The sequence below is a fragment of the Cavia porcellus genome, unplaced genomic scaffold (genome assembly GCF_034190915.1).
Source record: "Cavia porcellus strain 051 isolate PalLab524CR breed Dunkin Hartley unplaced genomic scaffold, mCavPor4.1 scaffold_2, whole genome shotgun sequence".
Taxonomy (NCBI): domain Eukaryota; kingdom Metazoa; phylum Chordata; class Mammalia; order Rodentia; family Caviidae; genus Cavia; species Cavia porcellus.
In genome coordinates this window covers 133,504,822-133,528,068 of record NW_026947485.1, presented here as the reverse complement: position 1 = coordinate 133,528,068, position 23,247 = coordinate 133,504,822, and the positions used below count along the sequence as shown (strand labels likewise).

The 23,247-nt window shown below is 32.0% G+C and overlaps 1 protein-coding gene across 2 annotated transcripts in view; it reads left to right on the top strand.

The window, feature by feature from the left end:
• Positions 1-23,247, top strand: part of Chd1 (chromodomain helicase DNA binding protein 1) — a 66,866-nt gene that overhangs the window by 29,351 nt on the left and 14,268 nt on the right. For both annotated transcript variants that reach the window (XM_063245410.1, XM_063245409.1), the window contains exons 12-29: positions 1,169-1,385; positions 2,282-2,371; positions 3,286-3,476; positions 4,095-4,283; positions 6,488-6,650; positions 7,822-7,974; positions 10,173-10,244; positions 10,822-10,971; positions 11,987-12,135; positions 12,401-12,497; positions 12,593-12,688; positions 14,674-14,850; positions 18,079-18,239; positions 19,568-19,609; positions 20,637-20,767; positions 21,355-21,493; positions 21,616-21,766; positions 22,633-22,755. In XM_063245410.1, the coding sequence (XP_063101480.1) occupies positions 1,169-1,385; positions 2,282-2,371; positions 3,286-3,476; positions 4,095-4,283; positions 6,488-6,650; positions 7,822-7,974; positions 10,173-10,244; positions 10,822-10,971; positions 11,987-12,135; positions 12,401-12,497; positions 12,593-12,688; positions 14,674-14,850; positions 18,079-18,239; positions 19,568-19,609; positions 20,637-20,767; positions 21,355-21,493; positions 21,616-21,766; positions 22,633-22,755 (2,491 nt within the window). The remainder of the gene's footprint in view (positions 1-1,168; positions 1,386-2,281; positions 2,372-3,285; positions 3,477-4,094; positions 4,284-6,487; positions 6,651-7,821; positions 7,975-10,172; positions 10,245-10,821; positions 10,972-11,986; positions 12,136-12,400; positions 12,498-12,592; positions 12,689-14,673; positions 14,851-18,078; positions 18,240-19,567; positions 19,610-20,636; positions 20,768-21,354; positions 21,494-21,615; positions 21,767-22,632; positions 22,756-23,247) is intronic.

Sequence of the window (23,247 nt, the reverse complement as noted above, 5' to 3'; positions counted from 1 at the left end):
AAACAATTTCCCTGAACATAAAGGATAAGCCTCTTCAGTGTTTTATATGTAGGTCTTTGTATTTCCTACTTTGCATAAGCAATGCTTATGTACTAGGAAGAAATCCAGTGGAATTTGAGTTTGGTTGCTAAAGTTCTTTTTTTGGTGGATGTGATTTCCTGTATCCCCTCCTCCTGTTTTTTTGAGAGGGCCTTGCTAGTCTTAAATTCACTGTGTACCTTAGGTTGGTCTCAAACAATTTCCTGCCTCAGCATCCTGTCTGGTGAAATTCTAGATGTGTCCCATCATGCCTAGCTATGATTGATGTGGTTCTTAAATGTGTTATAATTTAGTTTTTTTTTTTTTTTTAAAAAAAACATATGTAGTTCCATCCCATATTATTCCTAGAATATTTCTCCTCCTTTAATTCCCCCCACTCCACTCCACCCCCACTGATGGAATAGCAGGCGTAAACCCAGGGCTTCATGAATGCCAGGGCAGTATTCCCAGTGAGTTGTGTCCTCTTCCTCCCCCTGGTTATTTCTAATAATCATTTAGTCCTCTATTGTTGATCTGTGGCCCCAACTCTTGAGTGTACACACAAATTTCTAGGATGCAATTGAGATACGATTTTTTTCACCTGTTATCTTTGTGGGTACTTTTTATTTTTGAGAGGACCCTCAGTACATCGTCAGGTTGCCTAGGCTAGGGTAGAACTCATCATTCTCTTGCCTCATACTGTGATGGGATCACAGGTTTGGGATACCAAACTCAGTGTTCTTTACTTCTCTTGTAGTCACCTCGTAATATTAATTTGTTGAGGATGGAGGCATGGCATTGCTTGGGATTCAGTCAGGGTCTCATACATTTGCTAGGCAAATGCTATATCATTCAACTGCATCCCAGCCTTTTTTATATTATATTTTGAGATAAGACCTTACTAAGTTGCCCAGGCTGGCCTGGAACTTTTGATCTTTTTTCCTGAGGCTTTAGAATAGCTGGGATTACTGCTATGTACCACAGTACTTTGCACCCTTTTCACATTTATTAAGTGTAGCTCGTTAAAAAGTAGTGCTATATGTAATACCTAATATTGGTTTTTTATAACTTTATATAATGTATATGCATGATATAAAAGAAGTTACTTTGTATTGCATACATTGTGTTTTGTTTGTTTTTAACTTTGTAGAGGAAATAGTTGCATACTTGCTGATGAAATGGGCCTTGGAAAAACAATACAGACGATCTCATTTTTAAATTATTTGTTTCATGAACATCAATTATACGGACCTTTTCTATTAGTAGTACCTCTCTCCACTCTCACTTCCTGGCAAAGGGAGATTCAGACGTGGGCTTCTCAGATGAATGCTGTGGTTTATTTAGGTGACATTAACAGCAGAAACATGGTAAGTAGTTGTTCTACAAAGTTTAGAAATCTAGACATAGTTCTTGTCTTATGGAATGAGTATCTGGTTTTCTTTTCTCTGCTGTCTTAACTGTAAGAGAATTCTCCACAAATAGTGTGTAGTATACATTTAGCTAAAATAAATGAATTTTGGTTTAACATGAATATATACATACTGTATAACTCTCATAGAAAATTTCAAACGTACTAAGCCCCTAACCTCATGTTTTAAGGTTAAGTCAAATTCATTCTTAAGTTCAACAAAGTTAGTCTTAACATATATTTGACACAAATACACAAAATAAAGCATTAAAAAACCCACCACACACACAAATGCAGTAAATCCCTGACTATTGTACATACAGTAAGCACACAGCAACATGACTGTGCCAGCATCCAGCAGACATGGCTGCTCTTTCCACAGATGTGTGCATCTGCAAATATAATGCTAGGTCCTTTCCTATCTGTGTAAGTTTGCAACTCAAATGTATGTAGATTTAGGACTGACTGTAAACAGAAAAGCACAATAGCATATGAACATCCCCTTCCTCATTTCCAGTGTAGTATGTAACTCTCACATTGTAGTTTCCCCAGTTAAGATGCAGCAAACCCTAGATCTCATACTTCATCCCTACATATTATTAAATGAATCAGTTATTTATTGAATGAAAGCTTTCTTAAACGAAAAATGTACATAAAATTATTTTTTAGTAAAATTTTATATGCTGTGGTATTTACATTTTGTAAGATCAACATAGCATGCCAGACTAAAGAATTAACTTATTTACATAAGCATAGGTTTTTGTGAAGAGTAGCTTTTAATTTACTTTAGATATTTAAGTAAAACTATAATTTACTTAATATTTGTCTTAGAATTGTCCTTAAATTTCTTAATAGATAAGAACTCATGAATGGATGCATCCCCAGACCAAACGATTAAAATTTAATATACTTCTGACAACTTATGAAATTTTATTGAAGGATAAGGTATGTATTACCTGTGATATTTTCTGGTTTTATGTGTTAGTTTTTTCTTTACCATATGTGGACAGGATAAAAGCATCACTTAAGTCATAGCATGGATCAACAGATTGTAGCCTGTGGGTTTTTTGTTATGACCCTTAAACTATAAATGGTTTTTATATTTTAAAAGGTGTTAAAGCATTACATTTAAGAGGGTCATGCTGAAAGAATGTGTAACAGACTACATATTGTCTGCAGTCTCAAATATTTACCATGTGACTCTACAGAAAAAAATTGCCAACTCCTGACTTAAATGAAATCAGTTTGATATTATCTATTGATAACTTTTTAAAGAAGTTGTTGCCTAGTTTAAGCTCCCACTATGTGAAATATATTATTAGCTACTATCTCATTTAATTTTCCCATCTGCTTTAAAGATATTTGCTATTTCTGTTTGTATTCAAAAGAAAAATCAAGTCTTAATGACTCTAATGAACTGCCAAAGGGCGCATAAAAGGCTCTTTCTGTCTTACGTTGGAGACCTAAGTTTATGTGTTAAAGACCATCAGTTCATCAAACTCATGAAGTACACCTGCAGTAAAGTCTGTTTCAGGTTGACATTCATAGACTTAAGTTAAAATCTTTGATTTATAAAATGTCTAATTGGCAATGAGTTTTTTTCTCACCTTAGTAAAAACTGAGTTGATGTGTCATTTTCTAAGGGTTATGTTAGTCCTAGAAGAAACTTTATTTTGTATGCTGACTTACTTGATTTGAAAATTCTAATAAAACCTGAAATACTTTTTATTTAAATATTAAACAGATTTTTTTTTAGTTTGTCTTGTTTTAATAACCTTATTTCAGAACAAATGAGAAAGCTGACATTGAATTTTATTTTTCTATCCAAATATTAACTGTGTGGCTTTGTGTCTTCTAAGGCTTTCCTTGGTGGTTTGAATTGGGCATTCATAGGTGTGGATGAAGCACATCGCTTAAAAAATGATGATTCTCTTCTGTACAAAACATTAATAGATTTTAAATCCAATCACCGCCTCCTTATTACTGGAACTCCTTTACAAAACTCCCTCAAAGAGCTCTGGTCACTGCTCCATTTCATTATGCCAGAAAAGTAAGAAAAATTTGTATTGTACATTTTTAATCATAGTTTTGTGTGTAGGTTTTTAATGAGAACAAAACTAATTTGGCTAGTAAGGTCACTATGTGGTTTTATTGCACTAGAGCACAGATTTATGTTCGAATTTTTAAATCTTTGTACATAGAGTTAAGCTACATGTGACAAATTACAATAATTGATTTTATACTTGTTCAGAATATATTCCTTGGAAATTTGAAACTGTACATTCCTTGAAAATTTATACAAGTAAGCCAATTATTAAGTGAAAAAAATCTGAAAAGGTTAAATGACTTTTCAAAGGTTACATTTTTTTCTAAAAGAACCATAACCTTTAGTACATACTTCTGAGAAATAGTAGTGAAAATTACTTTTAATTGAACATACTTTATTTAACTTACAAAAGTGCTTATTTTTATATTTTTCATGTATATGTTCATATTTTTCATATATACTTATATAAAAAAATGGGCTTTATGGGAGATAGGTTTTTACATGTGTAAAACATGTAACAGAGTTATATAAAACTGTGTGTTTTATATAACTACCCTGGCAAGTGTCATGTACATGTTTGGCTTTTTTTTTAGTGATTGTTCCCTCTCTCAAATTTCAAAGGTTTTCTTCCTGGGAAGATTTTGAAGAAGAACATGGCAAAGGGAGAGAATATGGTTATGCAAGCCTCCACAAAGAGCTTGAGCCGTTTCTGTTACGCCGAGTTAAAAAAGATGTGGAAAAATCTCTTCCTGCCAAGGTTGAACAGATTTTAAGAATGGAAATGAGTGCTTTACAGAAACAATATTACAAGTAAGTTCTAATAGTGTATATAGAATACATATTCTAGGCATTTAATTTTGAGTAACCTCCATATTCTGTCCTCATTCTGGTACCCACCTTTCCCATAAGTAAGTCTTAGAGCAGTAGCAGTTGTGAGCTTTTAAAGTAGCTTTATTCTGTGGCGTAATGGAGCAGAGGGATTTAATTTAATGGCTGGCATGGCAGTAATTTGGGGATGGCAGGACTAAATCATCTAATGCATCATTAATCTCTTTCCTAGAGGTCAGTCTTAGCCTGTAAGGACTTTTTAAAGTATTCTGATCCTTTCTGATTCCCATGATAGTGAGATACTATGTAATTATAATTGACAAAAGACTTAAGCCTCTGCTTTTTGAAGAACACGAACACATCATATTATGTATAATTTTATATGTCAAAATGTGTATAGTAAGACTTTTGAAAGAATTATAAGAGGGCCAGTGATTTAGCTCAGTGGTATAAGCACCTGCCTGGCAAATACAAGTTTGTAAGTTTGATCCCCTGTATCACCTTCCAAAATAAAGGAAAAAGTCAAAAGAGACAATATATTATACAACATCTATTTGAGTGTTTAATTGCATAAAATGAAGTAACTTGCTACGTGTATTTGGAGTTTCAGGAGCACTTACATTTTATGGTGAAAATCTATAGGTGCTATGCATTACAGTTATCACATAATTTTTTAGGTTTTTATTACAGAATATTTCAGACACATGCAAAAATAGGATTATATTTTAAAACTCATGTTTTATAATTTAATCACTTGGCTTAATTTTTAACTTATAACTATTCTTGCTTTATCTTCTAGCATCTCCATTTTTTTTTCACTTCTTTTTATTTTTTGTTTTTGGTCTTTTTGACCACTATGCAGTTCAGGCTGGCCTTCAACTCACTTTGTAACAGAGGGCTCAAAGTTGCAGCAGTTCTCCTGTCTCAGCCTTGCCAAGTGTTGGGATTATAGGCATGTGCCACCATGCCCAGCTCATTTCTTGAGGCAAAGCAGAGATAAGTGTTTTATTCACAAGTATTTTTTCATTATCTCTAATGATTTTTTAAAATACTAGTTTCCTATTTTAAAAATTTTCACGCTATCAAGTTTTTAATATTAATGTTCAGATGTTCTCTACTCTTGAGCTTTCTATAAAAGTTTGCTTTATCAAGATTGAAATAAAGTCTGTTGATGGCCAGTTGATTTTACTCTTTAATCTGTATGTTCCTCTTTTAAAATTTGATGAAGAAAGCAACTATGGTGTAGAATTTTTCCATGATCTGTATTTTGCGTATTAGGTCTTTTTTGGAAATGTTTTAACACATCCCCTATATTTTCTAGGTATTGGTTGATAGATCAGGTGATTTTTTGGCCATAGTTTGTTTTGTAATGCAAAATGATAGTGCAATATTCTGATTTTGGTATGGGGTTCTTTTAAAAAGAAGAGCAGTGTTGAAATTGACACAATTTCCAGTGATTCTATCAGTACTTGTTGGTCATGTGTCATTGACTCTAGGGTTTAGACTCTTACAGTTGTTTTTAGGAAACTAAGGTAATGAAAAAATTTCTATAACTGCACTAAGTTTCTATAAAAGGTTTTAAAACATCACCTGTAGAGAAAGTCAGAAGAAGATATTTTTGGAGAGGGAAAAATAATTTAACCTTTATTACTTCTTCATGATGTTGAGCATTGCCCATAGGTTCTACTTTGCTCTTTAGATTTAGGCAAATAATGAATAACTTGGTGATAAAGAATGGTGGTAAGAGAATACACCAAGTGTTTGTGGATGATAAAATCCTTTTGAAGACTTAACTTTGTGTGAAAGAAAGAAATAAAAGATACTGGAACAGAAATTAGCTCCTGGTAAGAGGAAATTCTATGTGTAGTTTGGAGTATGTAGTAAAATAGCACCAGATTTTCTGTAAAGTTGTATAATTGTAATTTAGAAAACACATTATAGTTAAAACTAGGGATCCTTACGGTGTTTCTTTTAGGTCTGTAAAAAAAGATTGAATTTCAGTCTAATGAAGTGAAATTTGTAAAAATGTTAAAATAGACAATATAATTAACTATCTTTTTACCAGATTCATGGGGTAAAGAATGGTGGTTCAGATAAGAAGTTGTGTGTTCCTGTAAGTTACGAATGAAGAATTTATTTTAATTGTTTTACTAAACATCATTTTACAATTTTATTTCTTTTTTAAGGTGGATTTTAACTAGAAATTACAAAGCCCTCAGCAAAGGTTCCAAGGGCAGTACCTCAGGCTTTTTGAACATTATGATGGAGCTAAAGAAATGTTGTAACCATTGCTACCTCATTAAACCACCAGATAATAATGAATTCTACAATAAACAGGAGGCCTTACAAGTAAGAAGTTTTAATTATTGCTACTTTGTTGTAAGAAAAATTCATTTTATTTTTGTAAAGCAAAGTCCTTGAAATATTTTTTTCTATTTTAACTGAAAAGCACATAGTGCTTTACTATATTAGAAATCTGTTTGGCTAATATTTCATTTAAATATGGTCTTGATTATAGCTTTATTCTGCCTAAAAATAAAAGAGCTTTTAAAACAATTAGTTTGCCTTTGTGTCCTTATCCACATTATTCCCTGGAACTGGTGCTGTGCAACTTCTAGCTTTTCTATGAAGTCAAAAGAACCATGGGAAGTAACCATTCAGGACCTTGAGGTAGCCGTAAGAGCAAAAGTAAAGACACTCAGCAAAGAGCACTTTCAGAACTGTTTCAGAATGTAGCAAGAATGATGGGATCTGTGTTTAAAGTGAAGGGACAGTTATTTTAAGAGGGTTTCATGGCAGTGTCTTTGCTGTAGTACTTTTTTGGGGTTATCTTGATGCGTAATATGCACTGACCCAGGCTGGCCTTGAACTCATGACAGTCATCTTGCCTCAACCTCCTGTGTGTTGGGATTACAGGCCCATACCACCATGCCTGAGATTCGTATTTTTCTATCCTCTCTAGTAGATAGCAAAAATCTACTAGTGTGTTCATAATTATAAAAGAATTCACAAATAGTGATTATGCTGAGTGTGTTGTGATTTGGCAAATGGTATTCTAAAAGAGGATATCTTGATCTCAAAGTCTACCTTTTCCATTACTTCTGAAGGACAAATCCCAAAAGCGAAATCACACTTTGAGTCACAGAGCACGTACAGCAGCTAGGATCAGTAACTAATATATACCTGCTTGTTTTAAAACCTTTGTTTACCTAATTGCTGCTGCTTATATAGGGTTTTGGTGGAGGCTTTTTGTTTGTTTTGTTTTTTTGGCTAAGATTTTTTGAAAAACAGTGAAAACTAATAAGTAAAATAAAATAATACTTGTTATTTCTCCTAAAAAGACAAGAACTTAGATGCTAAATGGCAATAACAGCAAATGTAAAAGGTCATAGAAAATTTTAAGATAAATTGTTCTTCAATATTAAAATCTCAATTGAAAGTAATGAAAGCATTTGAACTATTAAGTGGAATATTTGTATCATTTATATATTTTAACAGTTTTAATTTATTGTTTCCTTAGCACTTAATCCGTAGTAGTGGAAAATTAATTCTCCTTGACAAGCTGTTAATTCGCCTAAGAGAAAGAGGCAACCGAGTTCTCATTTTTTCTCAAATGGTGCGGATGTTAGATATACTTGCAGAATATTTGAAATATCGTCAATTTCCCTTTCAAGTAAGTATTTCATTGTCTTTGTTGTTTCACTTAATTCCTGACCTTATTTTACAGAATTAGTTTTGAAATTATATGCAGATTTTTATGTTTCTTTAAAGAAATAAAGTGCCTTTAAATAATACTATTTTTCTTGTTTTAAGTTAAGAAACAGAAATTTTTATTTTCTTTTTGTTGTCTCTTCTATGCTTGCTTTAGATTTTTAAAAAAGTGCTTTAAGGCAGATGGAAAAGATGATTGAGAATCTATAAAGGGGGAGCTTTATGTATTACAGTTTAGTCTTTGTTTTTTCAGAAAGTCTTCTGGAACCAGCAATAAAGTGATAGTCTGGGAGTACAAACTGTCCAGGACATAGGGACAAGAGAAAAGAGAGTAGAATCTAAAATGATAGATATTGGATAACAAATTAAATTTCAGAGAAAGCAAAATAATTATCAGCCAGTGTGAAAAGTTCAGAAGCAATGATTCTGTATTGCACAAGAGTGTATTGCAGAAAGTCAAAAGATCCTTGGTTTAGTAATTTGTAATCAGGATATAAGTGAGCCTAAAAAAAATGGTGAAAAGTCTTTAAAAAGAATCAGTTTTTACCTTCATTCTCTTCTAAAATCCCTTGAAAATGAAAGCATAAGGTTAAAAAAAAAAAAAGCATAAGGTTTCTGTTTGTTTTCAGGAATAAACTCAAAGTGACAAACCCAGCAACCAACCAACCCAACACATGTTTGTTTTTGCATAGTTTCTATTATACTCTTCCTAAGATTTTGCTTTTACTAATGCAAACAGTATCTTTTTCATTTTAATTTTCTAGCTGTTTTTGCTAGTTTACAAAAAAGCCACTGATTTTGGTGGTTAATCTTTTTTAGGGGGAGTTGTTAAATCTTATAACTGGTAGTTTTCCTGATACTTTGCTAGTTTTATTTCTTTTTTTCTGAGTGGTTATGATTAATTTTAATAATTTGAGCAGAATTCTTTCAGGTTTTCTACTTAATAGACACTTGTTAGCTGTGATAATAATTTACTTTCTTTCCAACCCTTACAGTTTTTCTTTAAGATCTTTTTTCTTACTACACTGCTATAATTTTTAGCCTAGTGATGAATAGCAGTACAAGCAGTGATTAGAGTGGTTCACCACTGATTATAATATTTGGAATAATTTCTGTATGAATTTTTTCACGTTCAAAGACATTCCTTTTTATAACTTGTCTACTGAGAATTTGTATCAAAAAATGGTTACTAAATGTTAAAAACTGCTAACAAATTTTATATAATAACAGTTGACATATAGCTTCTCAAAATATTAGTTAACTCATTAGCTAAATATATGTATCACAGTAGGCAAGTTATTTCTAGTTTATCACCAGTTTCTCATTATAAAATGTAAATCATAATTTAACTGAAAATAATAGCTGTTTTTTCCTTCTGTGCTAGAGAGCAAATTTACCTAGATCTGGCAAATGTTAGGCAAAGTGCTCCACTACTGAGCTACACCCCTAGACCAATAATAGGTAATGCTTAATAAGCACTAAGTATATATCAGGTACTAAGCTAAATGTCTTTCTACTTTCTCCCACTGTGTCCTCTGCAATCTGTGAAGGAGGCTGCAGTAAGGTATCCATTTCACTGACAGAAATTGACATGGAGAAAATAGAATCTATTGCCTAAGGCACGTAATGAGAAAGATACTGGTGCAGACTATTTAAAGAGAGCCTGTGATACCTTTATTGCTTAGCATGCACGGAATTTGCTGCAGGGCATATTTTTTTGGAATTAACCAGAGGGCTTTCTCTGGACTCTTCCCTCAAGAATTTGTGTTGTCAGTTAATATTAGCACCATTGGTTCAGCAATCACACTGGACTTCATCAGTGTTTTAAAAAGTGGATTTTAACTTACTAATAGATCTGAAAGTCAGTTTAATGAATTGCACACTTTAGAAGATGAAATAGGGTGTAAATTATGAGAGTATATCATGTCATGAAACCTATTTCAGTTGTTTATAAATAGCTTACTCTTGAGGAAGTCTTAGTGCAAGCAGAGTATCACTTAGTGAAGACGAAATGCCTATGCATTTCTTTACTGCCATAACTTCTCATAACATCTGAGCAGAGTGCATACTGCCCTTTCTACTTAATATCGTAACTGACTTCAATAGCTTTTTAAAAAACTTGATTTTGATACATGCATTCTTTTGTGTGTTTTATTCTAGAGATTAGATGGATCAATAAAAGGGGAGCTGAGGAAACAAGCTCTAGATCATTTTAATGCTGAGGGATCAGAGGTATGAATACTTTTAAAGTTGTAAATTTCATTTCCATAATTATTTTATTGTTTTTCTTAGGCATCATATTTGTAGCTTGTTTTTAAAGAGTCTTCCTATGGTTTCTGTTAGCAAATGAAGGGTTTGGGGATTTTTTTGTGATGCCTGGAATCAAAAACTGGGCCTTACACATGCTAGACAAGCAGTTTACACTCAACTATGTCCTTAGCCCACAAATATTTTAAATGACAGTCTGCGTTAAATCTGAAAAATTTTATCTTTCCTTACCAATACTTTTTCAGCATGATGGTTCTTTTGCTTCAAAATAAATGAGCCCAGATTCATTTAAGTTCATACTTCTTTTGTTTTTCATCAGAAGTAAATACAGCATTCAATTTGGTGTTTGCTATTAGCATGTGTAATTGTGTTTTAGAGTCTTGTTGATTGGTCTTGTAAAAGTTCATGTATTAATTTTAAGACTTTCAGTTTTCATAGTAAAATATAAGTTCAGAAAATCTGTTATAAAATTTTTAGTTGGGATATTCCGTCATAGCTTAGGAGAATTTAAAAAATCTTACATATTTATAATTCCTTACAGGATTTTTGCTTTCTACTTTCTACAAGAGCTGGAGGTTTAGGCATTAATTTAGCCTCTGCTGACACAGTTGTTATTTTTGATTCTGATTGGAATCCACAAAATGATCTTCAGGCACAGGCAAGAGCGCATCGAATTGGACAAAAGAAACAGGTAGGTGTAATTTCTGATATTTTGTTTAGCATCATTTTGAAAAAATAATTTATGATTGATGTTTTAATCAGCCAGGATCACTAGATGGTCGCTGGAACGTTGTTTAATAAAGTCCCCTGGAATGTCTTGACAGAATGGAGAAACTGTACCTAAATAGGATTTATGCATTCTGTTTTGATGGATTATATATTAAGTTCATAACAATAGAATTTATTGTTTCTCACTCAGTATGTAAACTAATGTCTTGCTAACATATGAATAACGTGATAATACCTTTTCTATTATCCTGTGTTTTGTCAGTATGCTTACAGGATTCTATGCACATAAAACCAGCTCCATTTTATAAACCTGTTCAATTGCCTAGTGATTGTTACAAAATACTCCTATCGGGTGGTATTATTTTCTATAGAATCTCTCTCTGGCCTAGAGAAATAGGGAAAATTTACTGTGCATTAAAATTCTTTCCAAGTTTTGGAAACTTCATTTATGGCTAGGGTTATTAATTGAGTAGTTCATAGAATTTTGTATTATATACAGTGATGGCACCCTAAAATGGAACAGGTGCAAGATTGTCACTTTTTTTTTCCTTTTTCTTGGCTAAAGCAATCTAAAATTAACTGTCACTACTTTAAAAACAAAAATAAGCAGACTACATCTCCTAAAGAAATATAAGAAGGAAAGATAATATATATATTCTTAAATTATAAAACTTTATGTGTATATATATATTTTTAATTTATTTATTTTGGTGGTACTGGGAATTGAACCCAAAATCTTCACACTGAGCCACATCCTCAAATTTTTTTTGAGTCAAGATCCTCAGCCTCCAGAGTTATAGGATTCCAGGTGTGCTACATGCCTGACTAGTGGTCATTAATTTTCATTTTGCTTTTCAAATTTCGTTTTACTTTTGAAATGAAAACTTTATGTAGGATGAGCCAGTCTGTATTCATGTTTGGGTGCTTCAGACAAATGATTTTCACAGCAGTTTGCTCCTTCATGTCTATTTTTACAGGTGAACATATATCGTCTAGTTACAAAGGGATCAGTTGAAGAAGATATTCTTGAAAGGGCCAAAAAGAAGATGGTTTTAGATCATCTTGTGATTCAGAGAATGGACACAACTGGGAAGACAGTACTGCACACAGGTTCTGCTCCGTCAAGGTGGTTATTTTACTGTAAAAAATGTTACTTTATAGTCACTCTACCATTATGTTTTTAAGTATTACATTACCTAGTGTGTCACTACAATGATTTGCAATCATAGGCAGAGAAAATCCCATTAGTTTTTTAATTTCAGGTTCATTTAAAAATAAATATTTTGCCCATTTAACTTCATCATGTAACTGTTCTAAAGGTGACTGTTAATATAATAAAATGAAGTGTGAATGTTTCCAGTTAATGTTACTTTTATTTTTCCTTGTTTTAGTTCCACTCCTTTCAATAAGGAAGAATTATCAGCTATTTTAAAGTTTGGTGCTGAGGAGCTTTTTAAGGAACCTGAAGGAGAAGAACAAGAACCCCAGGTTAAAAAAAAATTACCTTGAAATGTGTTATATTTTAATAGGATAGGAGAGATGGATTCAAGTAATTTAAAACAAAGATATCCTTCTTATTACAGGAAATGGATATAGATGAAATCTTGAAGAGGGCTGAAACTCATGAAAATGAACCAGGCCCTTTAACTGTAGGAGATGAATTGCTTTCCCAGTTCAAGGTAGGTTTCTTTTCTTTTTAATTTTTCTTTATAATTATAAATTTAAAAGGGATTAAATTAGTGTTTTTTCAATCTTTCTTGTAAAGCACAATGAGTAAGATAATTTTTGTCTTAAAGTATTGTGTAAAAACTTTACAGACAACCCAGTTTTAATTGATTTGAATGAGAAAAAGTCATTTATGAACATTTAGTTGGGTGCAGAGGGCTGTTGTTGCCTAATTAGCTTGTAGACTAGTGCTCAGCAGGGAGCATATCCTCAAGCCTTTTGATAATGACTGTGATCTCTTAGTGTCCTTGAGTGAAGACTTTCAGTTCGTTTTTTATTGCTTCAGTTTTTTATGTAGATTAAGAATTATTGTGCCCAAGAAGGTTGAAACAGATCAAACTAATGTTACTGTTTATCAACAGTTGTAAATATCACTGGTTTGGTGAGGGTTGAAGAGAGTAGTGTGCCTTAAATTAACTCTTCTTGTCTGACCTCTTGGAGAAAATCAAATGGCATTTGTTAAAAGAAACAAATTTCAGCCATTTTCTGTGGAATGAAGTTCTTGTGTATCAATTACATTCATGGCATTGTTTAGTCAGTAAATATTTATGGACCGCTTTCAGCGTGTGCCACACACTAGGGGTATAGAAGTTAATAACTGATACGGTTTAAATGAATCACTGCTGTGTGGAGGATAGATTGTGTGGGGCAAGAACTGAGATGTTAAAAGTCTGTCAGTAATCCTCAAGAGAAGTAAAGGTGTATAGCTTAGAATTCACTCTGAGCATGATCCAAACTAACTTTTTTCCTGCAGTAAAACTGTTTGCTATTAATTTGGCTTATTGGTAATTTCAAAAAACTACTAATAAGTAAAATAAATATGGGTTATTTTTATAACAGGGAGTTGATAACAGTTGTTTTTAAGGTTAACATTTTAATAACAGGAGATAATAAACTCATTTAGCAGTATTCTTTATGTAGAATATGCATAATTTTATTACCTTCATCCTGTTATCTGTAAGTTTTAATATACTAGTATTGGTAGCCAGCTTTAGCGAATGCTTACTGTATTCCAGTCCTGTGCTAAATACTTTAAAATGTTACATTTCTTCCTCAGAAATGTCAGTTTGCTGTCCTATCCATTGTCTTAGAATTGAAAACGAAACTAGATCTTAGGAGATCTGTCATATATTTAAGATCTTACATCAGTAGTTTTTTGTGTGGTCTGCTGAGTTGTGTTGGTTTCCAGTACTGGAAGTTATATGTAGGGGCTTCACTCTGGATTGCATTCTTAGCCATGTCCATTGTTCTGTGGTTTTATTTTTCTTTTGAGGTAGTCTCTAAACTGCTTAGGCTCGGCTGGAACTTAGTCTTCTCATCTCAGCCTCCCAGAGTGGAAAGATTACAGGTGTGTGCCATCTTGCCTGGTTATGCACTGCTTTATGATAAAAATAAGAATATTGTTCTATAGTACTTGGTAGTTCCTGGACTGGTCTGGGAGTTTGTGTAGATTATCATGTTAATACTATGCTAATTTTTTATTTTGTTAGCTGCTGCTTGTTACACTAATAATTTCGTCAGCAAGCAGGGCAAAAAGAATTATTCCTGAAGGGAAGGTTTTTAGAAATCAGTTCGTCTGTTTGGCTTAAAGAAAAAAACTTAGTTTAGTAGTTGTGTTTAGTTTGATCTCTGAGGATAATCATATTCATTATCCTGAGATATTTCTAGTGTTTTTTTGAGACAGAGGTCTCATGTAACACAGGCTGCCTTTGAACTCTTGGGCTCAAACTTTGCTTCTGCCTCAGCCTGCCAAATAGCTGGAACTACAGGCATGTACCACTGTTACTGGCTAACATTTTGGAGGTTATTGTCATATTCTGGTATGCTACTTCTTTTCCCTTAAAACATAAAAATGTAATTTAAAGATACATCCTTCTGTAATATTTAAGGATAAAGTTTTCTATAATATCTATGTAGTTAAAATTCTGTAATTTTTCAGGTTGCCAACTTTTCAAATATGGATGAGGATGATATTGAATTGGAACCTGAAAGAAATTCAAAGAATTGGGAAGAAATCATTCCAGAAGATCAGAGAAGACGATTAGAAGAGGAAGAAAGGCAAAAGGAACTTGAGGAAATTTATATGCTCCCAAGAATGAGAAACTGTGCAAAACAGGTGACTTTGTAATTTTAAAAACTACGTTTGTACTGTAATGTACGAATATATTATTCTTCCTGGCCCAATCTCCTTATGCTTCTGAGGGATACTGGTTCGTAGATTCATTTGGTTTTCTTTTAATGTCTTTGATATGATACTGTTTGCTGTATAAAATTAATTGAAAGTACCTCCTTTTTTGTATTTTGGGAATAGTTTCTATAGAGTAGGAAATGTTTCTTTATTAAATGGTGGGAACATTTGTTAGAAATTACCTGAGCCCCTGTGGTTTTCTTTACGAAAGGTTTTTAACAACTTCAATTATTTTGGTTTTTTTGTTTTTTCCCCCTTTCTGAGACACGCTCTCACTACGCAGTTAAGGCTGGCCTTGGGCTCACTTTGTAGCCCACGCTGGTCTCAAACTTGCAGATGATTCTCATGTCTCAATTTGTAGATTAAAAATTGTTCAGAATGTCAGTTTCTTCTTGAGTGAGTTTGATATTTCTTTTGAGGAATGTGTTTTATGTTGGATTGATGGACATGATTTATAGTATCTTTCTATCCTTTAGTGGTTACTCATTAGTGATGTTCTTTTTTGTTTTTAACATTGGTAATTTTTCTTGATCTTTCTAGATAGTGATCATTTTTTTCAAATGATTACCTTTTTGTTTTATTCATTTTCGTTTTTAATTCATGTATTTCTGCTCTTTATCATTATTCCTTCTTTGCTTTTTGTTTAATTTGCAAGTTTTTTTCAACATGTAAACTTTGATACTGAATAGAAGTCTTTGTGTTTTACATTAATATTTAATACTACAAATGTTTTTTAATTTGAATTTTCCAAATTATAAATCTCTGGGTTTTGTTTTTTCCCATTTTTTCATTTCAGAATCCTTTATAATTTTTGTGTGACTTCTGTAACTCATAAGTTTCTTAGAATTGTTTTTGTATTTTCAAATATTTGGAATGTTATCCAGATATCTTTGAATGATTTGAATTTTTAAAATTTTTTGCTTATTCTAGGGCTAAAATGAACAAAGTAACAAAGTTTAAAATCATGCTATCTACTTTTTTGGATCTTTCAACTAAAAGAAAGAATGTAATACTTTTTCTTTTTGCCATAACTTTTACAAAATAGATTATAAGATTGTCTTGATGACTGAGTTTTTTGGTGACTCTTAATTTTGAGCAGGAGACAGGTGAGAAACTGACCTCACTCTGGCCCAAGGAGAGTTTTACAGTTTTTCCTATGACCATACTGGGTCTTCTTTATGCCCTCTTTGGAAAGGCTTTGTGCCTGTCTTGGAGAAACTACCACCTCTGTCTGTAGGAACCTCTTCTTCAGGCTCTCCACATTCCCTCCTTTTTTCATAAACTCCTCATGAGGATTTATGGAGAATTGTGTAGAGACTGGGTATAAGTTCCCCCTGTTGATCATTAGCGCTCAGGCATCTTATGCTCTCATGTTCCCCTTACCTTTAAGCCTTTAGCAAATTGTAGCCTACTTCTCTTACCTGCTTGTTACTTGATTTTTGCTCTTCATAACGCGCCATTCTTCATTTCTTCTCATTGCAAATAATTTGTTTTAGATGATTAGGGTGCCCTGTGATTTAGCTCTGGTATGTTTAAGAAAAGTTACGATTTTGTACATTACATTGTTAGATTAAGCAGTGCCCTTAACCAACTTTCTACAGAACAAAAATAGAACCAAATATGCTTTTGGCCAGAAAGTTACATCGGTTACCAAATTGCAAGCATATATGTACTATAATAAGCAAAAGTAATAAGATATACTATGCTTGCAATTTGGTTGCAACCAGAATTGTAGAAGGAATTAAGTTCATGAACCAAGATACCACTGTATGTATTATTTCTCATGTTTATTTCTCTATACTCCAAATTGTTTCCTTTTATGTAATATAGGAAACACAGCATTATATTAGATCTTGTGGAAGAGTACTGGAGGAAGTTAAAATAACTGTGAACTAAATACAGTTCTTCAGCATAGTAAGGATTCAGAATCTGTACAGAGACTTTGGAAAAACTCCAAAAGAGTTGCCCAGTGTGTGTTTTGATGTATCCATTAAAATTATGAATGCTTCAAATAGATAGTTATGTGGATCACGTGGCATTTTTAGTTTTCTTTCAAATGCCCAATGAGCTTAATTAAAAATATTAGGGATTTAGAAGGAAAATGGAAGAGTGTGAATCTGCCTGCTAGATAATTGATTATAGTATATGTCATTCCACTTCTTAAAATATACATATAATTCACCAAATGAAATAAAGAGTTATGTTGTTTCAGAACTTATTTCCTTCCTTTTGGAATATCATGCATGTTATTAATCTAGAATAAATTTTAGTGGCTTCTCAATATTCCACTGGATAGATTTTTTTAGGTCTCTAATGTTGCTTGCAGTTTGTTGTTTTATCATGACTTGGTCAGTAAACTTCACATTTCTAGTCTCAGAATCAATCCCTTGAACTGATGTGACTTCATTAGCAGAATAATTTATAAGACTTGATACATTATTGCCTTATCATCCTCTGCCGTACTCTAAATATCACCAGTTACATAAATGTCTTTGTTTTAGTACCATTGACTATTATTGCTCAGTATTGTCAAATTGAGTTTAAAACAAGAATTTTATTAGTTCCTTTAATTTGCATTTTTAAGAATCACTGAAGTCAGGGCCAGGGATTTAGCTCAGTGGCATGAGCACCTGCCTGGCAAGCATGGATTATTCAATCCCCAGTTACCCCCCCCCCCAAATCACTGAAGTGTAGTATAATTTTGTATTTGTCTTTTGATTAATTGCTCATTTAAAAAATATGCTTGTATTTTTGTTGTTTTATAACTGTCTTTCAAACTGGTGTGGTACCACACACCTATATCCCAGCACTGTGAGGGTGGTTAGATAAGTGGATCACAAATTTGAGCCCAGCCTGGATGTCTTAGACCTGGTCTCCAAAAAAAGAACTGGGGGATCTAGCTCAGTGCAAAGACCTGGGTTTAATGCTGAGTGCCACCACCAGCAGCAAAAATAATTTACTATTAAGGCTATAAATAACTCTTCGTCATTAACAAGATACTCTATTTTCTGTTCTGTTTGCTTATTACTTTTGCTTATGAAGTACTTCTGACATGTAGGATAATACCTCTAAAATTTTTACAGTCTTTTCTTTGTCCTTAGGATAAAAGTCTTCTTTACCCTAATATCTATGCAAATTTTTGTTTTCAAATTTCAGATTAGTTTCAATGGAAGTGAAGGGAGGCGCAGTAGAAGTAGGAGATACTCTGGGTCTGATAGTGATTCAGTCTCAGAAGGGAAAAGGCCAAAGAAACGTGGAAGGCCACGCACCATCCCTCGGGAGAATATTAAAGGATTTAGTGATGCAGAAATTAGGCGGTAAGATAATACAGAGCTTTCTTTAATTTGGTTTTCTTAGAGAGCCAAACTAAAATATAGAAACACAGTCATTTTCATAAATTAAAGGTTTTAGAGGATGCAAGTAATTTACCAATATATACATAGGAATTGGGTGGTTCTGCTTTTGGGTGTTCATTATAACTCTGAAAAAATTGCTTAGCATCTAATATTTGTATGCTGTTGGACTATTTAGGCTATTAAATTTTTTTATTACTGCAGTCCGTAGTTTTTAATGGCCTCCAAATAATAAAGATATATTTTGATATATTTAATGTATTTATCAAATACTTTATTAAAAACACTGATTTGTAGTTTTCAGCTATTTTTTGTGGGAATAATTTAGTTCTATATTCTAATTTCTGAACACTGGAGTTACTGCTTTTTGAAAGTACTGTGTTAAAAGCATTTCTGGGGCTGGGTATGTAGATGAGTGGTAATTTGTCTTCTTAGCATGCATGAGATAGTTTATATCACCCAAAGGGAAAAAAATTATTATGACAACATAGAAATTAAGATTGAACATACATGATAAATTGTAGCTTCTACTTGAAATGTTTTCCTGTTGTACAAATTCTAAGGGGGATGGCCTAACAACTTACTTTACATAATAATTTTGCATATGGAATTTAAGAAAAGGTTGTTCATTTTTGTATTTTGAGTTTGTTTCTTTCAATCCATTGTAACTTTTAAATCATAGACCTGACTGATAACTTTTCCTCATTCTTCCTACTGGAAAGCTATATGCATTATTAGCTTTTGTTAAAGACACTTTCATGACCATCTGATTTGTTGGACATTCTGTCTTTTACTGAAGAAGCATTTCATCCTCTATTTTCCTGGATATTTCTTCTTCTCATCTGTCAATGACTTGAGTAGCTTTGTCCTGAAGTAAATATTTTTTTGTTGTTAATATAATGCTACATACCTGAATTGAAACCATTTGTTAAATTTTTATTAGCACTTGAAATATGAGGAGGTGTACTTTAGATTGACAAGTATTCTGTGATAGCTTTGGAGCTTTTTTCTTTTTTTTTTTTGCCTTGTGAACATAATAAAATAATTTTAAAATTAAAATTAGTTTGTATTGTTTTATTAACATTGGTATCTTCATACTGGATGTTTGCGTATGTCTTATCTTGGTGTATTGCTTACTGTCATACATTTTGTTTATAACCTAGCTAGTTTGTTGTTTTGTTAGTAACAGTGCCTTGAATTTTTATACCGGCAAGTGTTTTATTATTTCTGTATTATATTTCTTAAATGGATAATGAAGCACTCATGTAAATCTAACATTTATTTTCTATTAGGTTTATCAAGAGCTATAAGAAATTTGGTGGCCCTTTGGAAAGGTAAATTGACAATTCTCATGAAATTTTTAAATGCTCATTGTCAGCTTTGTTTTAACATTTATTTTAGTTACTTTGTTGAATTTTCTTTGAATGGACATACATAAAATTAAACTAGAGGAACCAGAATCAGGTTAGTTTTTTAAAAATATGTTGGTACCATTCTTCTTTCTCATTTCTAAAATTATAAAAGTTACATCTTTATAATTGTAATGTACTTTTTACAGTCTTTTTCTTTAATGATTTATAAACACAGAACTGAATTGTTAACCTAACCTGACTAGACTGGTTTAAGGATAGTTTCTTAGTTTTCCCTATTTGCATCCTTTGAAAACACAGTTAAAATTCAAATTCTCAACACATATTTGTTTTTTGTTTTTTGTTTTTTTTTTCCTTGAAGCTTTGGGATAATCTCAGTAATTGTTGGGATTTGAATATTCTTTGTCTTTTATTGTTAACTAACCCATAATCTGATATAAAGCAGGAGAGACTAAAATTAATTTTCTCTTAGAAATCGTACAGTTTTTTCTCTTAATTTTTAAAAGAGAATGTGATTTGAAATGACTTGCCTAAAATTAATAAAATACTTGAATAATAATTTTAGATAATAAGAAAAAATGTATTAACTGTTAATCATTAAATTGTTTTATATAACTTAAAAATTATGGTACTTTGGCCTTTTCATTTATAATTCCCATAAAGCTTGATCACTCCTTTTGAACTTCTTAATATTTGATCAGTTATCAGAATTTTTTACAGAATTGGTATGTGATCTTTAAATTTGCAGTCTACCATTTGTTCTGTAATAAATTATTTTAAGCTTATCATCTTTGAATACATTAAGTGAATTACTTCCCTGCCAAATTCTTCTAGTTTTGATGCATGCTATTTCAGTTAAATAAACTAGAAATTATAAGTTGTGCAATAGAGTGACATTTAAATCTTGAAATAGAATGAAACCTAGTTTATCTTAATTAGAACTATGTCATTGGCAATTTAACATATTTACTTGAAAATTGTATTGTTACAGATTAGATGCAATTGCTCGAGATGCTGAATTAGTTGATAAGTCAGAAACAGACCTCAGACGACTAGGAGAACTGGTACATAATGGTTGCATTAAAGCTTTAAAGGATAGTTCTTCAGGAACAGAACGAACAGGTAACATAATCTGAGTAATTTAAAGTGCAATAAATAAAAGTTTCAAAATAAACTCAGTGACTTAAGTATTATATTTTAATCTTTTTAGTCTTAAAGATTCTTACAAATGAGTAATAGGAAATGGAAAACAAAAAATTGTGGTTTTAAAGACGATAGATTCCATCTATTAAGAGTCTATGAAAAATTCTGACTGGTGCGCAATGTATGAATTACTCTTACAGTATGAACTGGGGCAGGAGACTGTAAATGTTCACCTGTGGGAATAGTTTGGGGTACAGTTACTTCATTATGTTTAGTTTGCAATTTATCTGCCTGAAGAAGAATATGTACGTAAAATTTAGTAATCATGTACTGAAAAAATTGTTAAGACTCTTATGGCTGACAGTATTAATAGATGATCTAATCACTAGATGATTTAATCACTTAAAAATTTTTTGTGTGAATCTACATCTGCCTAGATTATGATGACTACTGTTTATACAATGAAGTTTGAGGTTTGTCAGCAATTTCTTTAATAAGTAATGTAATATATTTTGTGAAATTGTGTTTTATATGTTTTTATGTACTCTTTTCTTTAAAAAATTAAGGTAGTAGACTAGGAAAAGTGAAGGGGCCAACATTCCGAATATCAGGAGTACAAGTAAATGCCAAACTAGTCATTTCCCATGAAGAAGAATTAATACCTTTGCACAGATCCATTCCTTCAGACCCAGAAGAAAGAAAGCAGTGAGTAACTTAGTAACATTTTTGTTGTGTTTTGATTGTGTTTTTAATGAATTATGTTTTTCACAATCAATTTTTAACTGGGCAGTCATGAACTTGACAGTAATTGTTAATCTGAATGCTAGGTATACAATCCCATGCTACACAAAGCCAGCTCATTTCGATATAGACTGGGGCAAAGAAGATGATTCCAACTTACTAATTGGTATTTATGAATACGGATATGGAAGCTGGGAAATGATTAAAATGGATCCTGACCTCAGTCTAACTCACAAGGTACTTATGTTTTTTGACTGTTGACCATTTTGGACTTAATGTACTATAATCTTTGCTTTTAAATTATTTTGGAAATAAATTCAACTGGGAGTAAAGAAACAAAGCTTTTGCTTAGCTCTGTGATTTTGGCTTCTTAAGTTGTTCATGAAAGGATTGAGTACACATTAGTGATCTCTGAGATTACCTTTGAAATTATATTTTTGTTAAGACATGCATGTATTTTTCTTTTATTACATTAAAAGTAAAGCTTATATCAACTATTATTTAAAAAAACAAAAGATCCTTAATCTTCTGTAATTTTTAAAAATACCAGTGATTTAGAATCTTTGATGATTGGTTCTCCTATGCTAAAGTAATTTCTTTCTATAAAATAGAAAATACTGGAAATGTTTCCTAATTTTGTTTATCTTTTTTACCTCTTCAGAAAGGTTGGAACCTTAACTATTGGTGCTTTCTCATCTCTCACTACACAGCAAAATTCAAAGTCTAGATTTCTACTATAAAAGTTTGGATCTTCTAGATACATACTCTATATCCTAAGAATATTTTTAATATATTACACTTAAATACTGTATACTGTTACTGAGAGAGGAAGGGAATCTGACAATACTGCAGCAGTTAATAACACTAGATGTTAAATATACTTTTGTGTATTTGAAATAAATTTCTAATCTCATTTTTTTTTTTTGAGGCATAAATACGAATCTTTGCCTGTGGTATACATATAAAAAAGATATTATGTATTGGGGTATTCATTAAGAATTAACTATCTCATTAGATATATTTCTTAAAAGGGTTAAGCACTTTTTTGCCAAAAAGTTTACTTTATTAAAAACAACCTGAAAAATTAAAAATTTCTTTTCCAGATTCTTCCAGATGATCCTGATAAAAAGCCACAAGCAAAACAGTTGCAGACACGTGCAGACTACCTCATCAAGTTACTTAGTAGAGATCTTGCAAAAAAAGAAGCTCTGAGACTTTCTGGTGCAGTAAGTTGCAATTTAAATGCCTAAAAACAGTTTACTTTTCCAAATTAATGACCAAGCTAGACAGATATCTAAAGTTAATATAATCTATATGTGTGTTTTTCTGTAATTTAGTAATTTAATTTGAATATGGTAATAATTTGCCTTGAATTTTCTCTGTACATTTCAAAACTGGTCACATATTTTAGAAATGGGATCTTGCTTTTTCTAGTGATGGGAGAAAGAAAACTTAATAGTGCAAGCACTTTTTGAAAGTTAAACCTGCATACTGTTTTATATGGAGACATTAGAGAGTATAAAGGATAAGTGTCAAACTTCACTGAGTCAAGGGCTTCCACAAAGTAGAAAAAGATACCAGAATGGAGCGATTGGGAACCTTTTAGCAACCTTTAAAGTATTATACTTATCTTATAGCTACAGTGTCAGTAACTTCCTTTATGACATTAAAAATCATGTCTGTTTTTGGTACTATTGAGTTTAATTGGTGTTGATAAT